The following is a 7,776-nucleotide window of genomic DNA, read 5'->3' on the forward strand; positions in this document are numbered from 1 at the left end:
AAAGGTTGATCTAGCCCAGTCCCACTCCTGCAGCAGCTGGAACTGCATTTTCAGAAAATGAAACACCTAAGAAAGAGCACAGGGACAGCAACGACTTATGATACAGAGCCTAGAAAAAGAAAGCACGTTCTATAGCATTAAAATCAGTGCAAAGTTCTCCTTTCCCTAGATATGCATAGGGCTGGAAGAATTGAGACTACACATGCATAAGAGACAGAGAAGCCCAAGGGAGAAGGATTATCGCCCTTGAATGGATATTATTTTGCTACCACTACCACTCCCAAAGCACAATAAGATCAGAGACCACCTGTGCTGGGTACTGGGATGGTACATCAGAGTTTCTACCTTGAAGAGTATAATGCCAAGACTAAAATATTATACAAGCAGATCAGTAGAAGAAGAACACGGGCAAGCAATAAGCAAGCACAATGCACAGATACACCATTAACCCAGCTCAGTTCTGGGGCTTGATCTCCCCTTAGTTTCAGTGAACACAAATACCTGCCTGATAGGTGCCCACCTGTGACCCGCTCACTCAGGAAAGCTTGGGCTAGCTGAAGACAAGAAAACACAGAAGCACCAGTCCCACACTGGTCACTGTGGCCTGACAGGACTTCCCCAGGCACCTGCTGACTATACAGGCGTAGCAACACACCACGTTAGAGCCATGGCCTCTGAAGGAAGCATGAGCTTCCATCAACTACTTCCCATCCTAACAAACGTTGCATTTGACGACATTCCAGAGATGAAATTTCAGTTTAATTTTACAGAACTTTCCCCCAAGCTGGTGTGTCCTCTCTCTAGCTTTTGCAGCATTTCAATTTGCGAAGACTATGTACATACACACGCTTCACCATCAGTAAGTTCTATGCTCTGAATCTGCAGCTTCTATTCTTTCTGCAGGAAGTCACCCTGGTAATTCTGTCCTGCTCTCCAAATTCCAGCTTGGGAGTAACCCACTCACAAATGAACAATACCTCAAGACACTTTAAACCTATAGAATAATCACTGCTTCCTGCTCCACACAACAGTCTCAGCATGTGTCATCAAAAGATCCACTGGCTTTTCACAAACACATGTTGCAAACTCCTTCCCCTTTGCTGCCTGCTCAGCCCAGGACCTCTTTGGGCACCACAATCACACAGGCTTTCTCTACTAGCTCAGAGTATTTTGGAACATTTCTACTCCGACCCACCTGACCACTCAATCACCGAGTTTCTCCCTACAAACACACCAACCTTCTGACGCCCCTTCAGAAAGGCTGGTGTTCTCCTGCCCTACAGGAACAATTATTTTTCCCCTCTTTAATTTTATGCCTCTTTTTTTGTGCAGCACTTGAATAGATCATTTGCAGACAACATACCACAGCCCAGAGATACATGGATCCAGAGTGACTTCCTGAATCTGCCCCTTAACTCTCTTGAGAAGACCTCCTGATCAATGTCTGATAAGATGAGTGGGCCAAAAGACACCTAACTCATTAACACATCCAGCACCTCCTGCCTCCAAGACAGGTCTTTTACATTCTTCCCATAAGCACATCTAGCCTGGACATACCCTTAACCATACATTCAGCAACAACACTTACACCACTCAGCTTGTCTTCCAGCTCTGCCAGAGATACAACTGTGAGTTCAACTGGCAGCACAGTGAATTCTTTTTGCTGTCAATGACAGTCTGGAGCGCAGGTGACACAGGTAACCCCACAGACCCATGGATGCCAGGTGGCCACTACCTGGTTTCAGGGGATGGGCTGTAAGGCCATCATGAACTTCAGGGGCAAAGAAGCAGCTTTCAGAAGCAGCATGGCCGCGATGATATACCCCACTCTGAGATCTTCCCTAGCCATCACGGCAGACAGTAGCCAGGGGCCGCAACATGGAGTCAACGCAGCCGTGGTCCGGTGCTGGCACACCCAGCCCCGTCGGTCCCCGGTGCTGCCGCTGCTCCCACTGGAAGCACACGGGGCGGCACGGTGGGGGAACGGCGGCCGGGGTGTCCGCGCATCCAGCCTCTTGCTGGGGCAAGGCCCAGCCGCCACCGAGGGGGCGCGGTCCCAGGCCCGGCCCAGCCCGGCCCGGCGGGGCAGGGATGCTGCAGCGGCCGCCGATCCCGGAGGCGCGGGGCGGGGTGTGTGTGTGTGTCGGGGGGGGTGATGGGGAACCGCCTCCCCCCTCCGCCGGTGCCATCCCCGGCCCGGCGCTCACCAAGGCCCCCGCAGGGGAGCGGCGAGGCCCCGGTCGGCTCGGCTCACCTGGGCACGCAGCTCGGCGCCGAACGGTCGATCTCCCACGTCGCAAAAAGGTTCATGGGCACCGGGACCGGCCCGGGACCGGCCACCGCCATCGCCGACGACGACGCCGACGACGCTCCGCCGGCCACCACCGGGGGCCCCGCGGCGGGGCCCGAGCCCAACGCGCCGGCCGCCGCCGCCGCCGCCGCCATCCCGCCGCCGCCGACACTGGCGATGGAGGGGGGGGGGCGGCCCGAGCCCCTCGCCTCAGCGCCGGCCTCCGCCTCGGCGCGCGGCCGCTCGCTCGCGCGGCGGGGCGGGCCCGGGCGCCCCGCGGCCGCCAACCGGAGCGTGGCAGGGCTCGGCGGCGCGGGGGGGTTGGACGGAGGGGGGAGGCCCGCGACCAATCAGAACGCGCCCAGGGCGCGGCCTGCGGCGGGAGACGAGCCAATCGGCGCGGGGAAAGGGCGCGGATGGCGACTGTGGCGAGCAGCCAATCGGAGCCGAGAAGGGGGAGGCGGGCGGAGGGGCCAGTGGCCAATCGGAGGAGGGAAAGGACACGGCCACCGGGGAGGGGCCAGCCAATGGGAACAGCGTCGCTGCCCCGGCCGCGTTGGGAGGGATGGCGGGGGGGGGCGTGGTAGCGAGCCCTTTAAAGCGCAGAAGGCTCGGCCCGCGCGAGCTCGTGGAGGGGTGCGGTCGCGCGCGCGCCCGCTCTCCCCCCCCAACCCGCCGCCTGCCTGCTGTCGGGGTTGCCATGGCAGCGGGGAGCCGAGCGGCCGGGCCGGGCCGCGCTGCCACCCCCGGCGGCCGCTGAGGGGGGGTCGGTGCAGAGCCCGGCCCTGGGGGAGCTGCGGATGAGGGGAGGGTCCGGGGGATCGGTGCAGAGCACCCCTGGGGGAGCTGCATTGGGTGAGGGGGTGTCTCGGAGAGGTCTGCCAGAGCCCCCGGGGGCCGACGGCACTCGGCCGCTGTAGGGAGGGGGGTGCCGCAGGGACGGTTGAAGGGGTGAGTGGAAGTGAGGGGCGGGTGAGCAGTACGGCGGTGCTGGGGGGGTCAGTGGGTGGACACGAGGAGGAAACGACCTTCAGAGTGCTGGAGCGGGGCTGGAACGGGGAAAATAAAGACCCACGGTCCTGGTGGCATGAAGCTAAAAGCAAGAAAAGCCTCACAAAAGGAAGCAGAGAGCTCAAACTGACTTCTCCCTCAAAACCCCTGGGAACAAGGACCCACCGGAGCATCTGTAGGACCAGCATGGCGCGCAGGGGCAGAGCTTAGGGCAAGCCTGTGGCGCAGAAGCTGAACAAGTGCATCGCTGCGGCGCCGTTCTAGCAGAGAGCGGGAAGGATCACCCGCTGGCCCTCACCTTTAGCGGGGCCTTAGCAGAGGTCTGAAATGCCACTGCCCCTGGAGAAAAAAAAAATGGAACATCGGAGCAGGGTGATGCTGGCTGAGGGATTCCGAAAGGAGGCAGAGATGAACCAGGAGCTGCAGCGCTTCTCGCTTAAAACTAGCTAAAAGAAGTGACTGAGTCCACAGTGGTCGAACCATGAAACAAAGAGAAACCCCCCCCAGCTTCTGTGGGGGCCAGGACCTGTGCCGCTCAGCGGTGACAAGAGTTTTCCGTCGAGGCAGTGTTATTCTGGGCAGGCTGTAAAAATGTGGCTCGTGCCAGGGGAGGGTTTAGGATTTGAGAAGCAGAAGCAGCACAGACTTGCAAAGCAATATAAAACATCCACAGTTTCTACTGTGGGTCTCGAGTACAGCACAGGTATTTTCAGAAGGTTATCAGTAAGCATCTCAGGGTCACTTTCCTGAATACCGCTGTCTAATTTATAGCCTGTCCCTTGGACAACTTCTTTATTTGCATTTGTCAGTTCTACATTTCATCTGCCGTTGACCTTCAGGTTTCTTGGTAGCACGCAGGTATTCACATCAGCTTTCAGTTTGGCTAGATGAATACACTGAACTATCATCGAACTTTTCCACCTTGCTCCTCTGCCCTCTTTCCTAGCCCATTTCTGCATCTGAAGAACAGCACAGATCCCAGCACAGAGTTGCCCAGACCTCCTGTCTTGCTCGCAAAACAGCTTGTTTGCTGCTTCGATGCATTTTCCTTCCCTTAAGCAAGCCATTAATGCTTGAGAGGACCTTTCCTTTCATCCTTGACAGCCTCGTTCTTTAAGAGCATTTGCTGAGGGATCTTGGCAGAGGCTTTTGTGGAAGTCCAACCGGATCAAGGCTGAGCTGCATCTTCATAGCATTCTGCAGATGAATGTGAAAACTTTGTTTTGCCAGGAGAAAAGTCACGTGATGGTCACGCTGGCCTGGCCTTATCTCGGCATTTCCACTCATCGTGGTTTGATCTTAGCTGGGTATCATCATTGCCTTTCCCCAAAAGCAGCTGACTGCTCCAGGGGACCCTGCTAGATCTAGGAGTTTGATTTGTCCCTAGAAAACCCACCGCAGGGCCTCCCCAGCTGTTTGCTTTCATCCACTTGCCATTTTGCCATTGGCTGTTTGCCATTTTGTCCATTCCCAACTATTTGTGCGGTACTTCAATAGCACTGATTGTTCCAGGCTTTCGTGGATGCCCTCTCTCTTCCAGGAGGCCAGAAGCACTTCTCTGCCCGGCCCAAGGCAGCCTGTTGAAGGGACAGCCCCCAAACTAAGCCTTCCATGAAGCCCCTAAGGGCTGGCAATCCTGCAGCTCTCCTGGGCCACCTCTCTGTCCTGCTTCTCCCCTGCCTTCCTGAAGGATAAAGGATGCCTATCTCTTCCAGCCACTTCTATGCCACTTTCCGCTCTCTGTGATGCTGTCTCAGAGCTGTTGAAGCTCTCAGCATGATCCCCAGGTCACAAATGGCCTTTTCCCATCATACCCACCGCTTGCAGTTTCTTGCTTCCTCCTTTTCTTGCATTTCCCATGGAGGGACGTTCAATGTGATTGCGGTAGATTTCTCCTGCGCTCTCCTTGCAGCCTGTTCCCTTCAAGTACCTCTATCCCTAGTGCAGCTCACTTGTTTGTTTCGGCCTTCTGCCTTTTCTGCAGATGAACGTATGCATTTGTTCTCAGGCTGTTTCGGTGCGCTTTGTTTATTTGGGGGCTTGGCTACACAGCCTGCTCTTCATTTTTTCCTGCCTTCATGCTATATTGACTTTGTGCCTCCAGCATGAGCTACCCAGAACTATGTTCTTCCACTCACGGTGGGTTTTCCCTGTCTTCGGGCATCAAAATTTTCCTGTGGTTTTCATTGTAAGTACCAAAGCCTGGTTATCTTTCAGCTTAAACAGAGCCTGGTAGGGCCATCATCTCATTCAGCTGCTTCCCCACCTTCTCTTAAGCTGAGACGTTCCTGTGTGCCAAGCACCAGCTGAGATTTGCTTCATCGTGGATACGATCTTTGAGCACATCAGGGAAAGCACCCAAGGAAACCTTGCTCTTTAGCATCCAGGCAACCAGCTTGAAATGTGCCTCCAGAAAAACCTTTTTATTTTCCTATGTGTCGCTGCAATCCAAATGGACCATGCCCACCGCCTTCTCCCTGGCACTTCAACGCTGTTTAGAGACCTTGTAGCAGCCGGCATCTTTGTCCTTGGCAGACAAGGTGCCACAGCGTGCCCCCATATGTTCATCAAGCCCATGCAGGGCACCTGGTCCCTTTGGGCCAGCACTTTTCTCATCCACGCTGTTCCTGGAAGAGCCGTGTGTCACCTTAGCCTTCACACCCTGGACAAGCAGCAAGACACGGCAGCTGCTCAGTATTCTCTTCAATACAGATATCTCTCTCAAACCGCCGTGGTTTTAGCTGTAGGAGCACCTTTCTGTGGTGCAAAGCCATGTTTTTCTCCCTTGCGACCACAACCTGCAGCCCCAGTCCGGAGCGGTGGGAAAGGGTGCTGTCCTCAGGCGAGCCAGCCCCAGCACAGGGGAATTTGGCTGGGCCGTGGGCAATTTGGGGCTGAGAGGAGCTCACCCCAGGGGGCTGGGGGTGCTCTGACTAGGGCTAGGGCTGGAGAGTATATGGGGGATGTTCGGGTTTGGGGGGGGACAGGCGGATGACAAGGAGCCAGGGGTGGCTTTGTCCTGAGCAGGCTGCATAGGTCTGCACTGACCCCCAGTGGCTGTGGCACAAACAGCCGTTCCCAGGGCTGTCCCCCTCCGTCTCCCCTCCATCCAGCCCGGCCTCCGGGGACAGTGCCACATCACCAGTGCTTGGGCTGCTTGTCCCTGCTCCACCACTCGGGTACGTCACCTTGTGAAGGGCTGGGGTGGCTCCCTGCTCTGCAGGGACTCCCACAATTTGTGTGCTCCAGACTCGACGCCGCAAGCTTCAGTTTTCAACGTTTCCTGCCAGGACCGCAGGCGTTACCAGCTACCGCCTTCCCCGCTGGGTGCGGGGAGGTGGGCCAGCGTGTGCGCTGCCACAGCTTTGCACCAGGCGACCCTTTTCACCCGCTTTTCCGTGACGTGGTCCTTCCATCACTCCTCCGACTTGCTGCCAGCAGAAGTAGCAGCACCCACTCTGTCCCATCAGGTGCGTGCAGCCGCATGTGGCGGTTTTTGAAATTGAGTTTCTCGATAGACACCATTTTTTTCAGAGGGCCAGCCTGCACCCCAAAGGACCTTGTCAGCATTGCTTAGCTCCGTCCCCTCCGTTCTGTATTTTGACAAATGGTTCCCTGGACTGGCTCTATGTTCATTCCTTTGATCTCCTTGGAATTTCTAAGAAATTTTCAATTTCTTGCTTCTCCACTCTGATGTCACCTTCCGTGCCTCAGGCCTTTTTTGTGATGTTCAAGTCGTCTTCAGCACCCTGTGACCCTTCTCTCAGAACCTGCTCTCAGATTGTTTTTTTTAAATTGCCTTCCTAAAAAATGCCCATCTGCTCCAGCCACCTCTAGCCCTCCGCTCTGCGGCCAGACTCGGAGGGCCGCAGGGCTCTTTTGGATCAGCCGCAGCTCTCAGCATGGTCCTCAGGCCACTGCCAGCCTTTCCCCATCACAGCCGCTGCTTGCCGTTCCTCGCTAACAAACTTCCCCCGCTTCCTGCAGTTCTCCTTTGAGGATGTTCACCATGACTGATGGATTGCTCTGGCTCTCTCCCAACACCTTTTGAGTGCGTTGTGGTCACCGCCCTAGAGGGACTCCTCAGTGACAAGGGTGGGGTGCAGGTGTCCTAAGCAGCACAGGGCTAAGCTGAAGATGCTTTTCCTCACAGGTCTGGAGCCAGCAGCAGCCAGGGAGCAGCTACCTGCCTGGGACCGCTGGTGTACCCCTCTTCGGTTTCCTTCCATTTTGTCTTGGATCACAGCTGCATCCACATGCAGACTCTGGCACCCTGGTTCCAGCATCATGTTTTAGAGAAGCACGTAAGTATCTGCTCTTGCTCTGGTTGCTTATTTTTATGTGTCTCGTTAAAGCAGCTCTTTACTGCTTCCCACGCGGATGTTGTCACCTCCTGTCCTAGTCTCTAGTGAAGACGCAGGGGTTTTATGATTCCAGCCCAGGGATGAATCATCTTGTCTTTAGCCCCACTGCTT

The 7,776-nt window shown here is 56.0% G+C and overlaps 1 protein-coding gene across 2 annotated transcripts in view; it reads right to left on the minus strand.

Moving 5' to 3' along the window:
* LOC134512556 (phosphofurin acidic cluster sorting protein 1-like) overlaps positions 1-2,557 on the minus strand; it is a 66,878-nt gene extending 64,321 nt beyond the window's left edge. For both annotated transcript variants that reach the window (XM_063327994.1, XM_063327993.1), the window contains exon 1: positions 2,255-2,557. In XM_063327994.1, coding sequence (XP_063184064.1) covers positions 2,255-2,445 — 191 coding nt within the window. In that variant the 5' untranslated portion in view covers positions 2,446-2,557. The remainder of the gene's footprint in view (positions 1-2,254) is intronic.
* Between the last annotated feature and the right edge of the window lie 5,219 nt (positions 2,558-7,776).

The sequence above is a fragment of the Chroicocephalus ridibundus genome, chromosome 3 (genome assembly GCF_963924245.1).
Source record: "Chroicocephalus ridibundus chromosome 3, bChrRid1.1, whole genome shotgun sequence".
Taxonomy (NCBI): domain Eukaryota; kingdom Metazoa; phylum Chordata; class Aves; order Charadriiformes; family Laridae; genus Chroicocephalus; species Chroicocephalus ridibundus.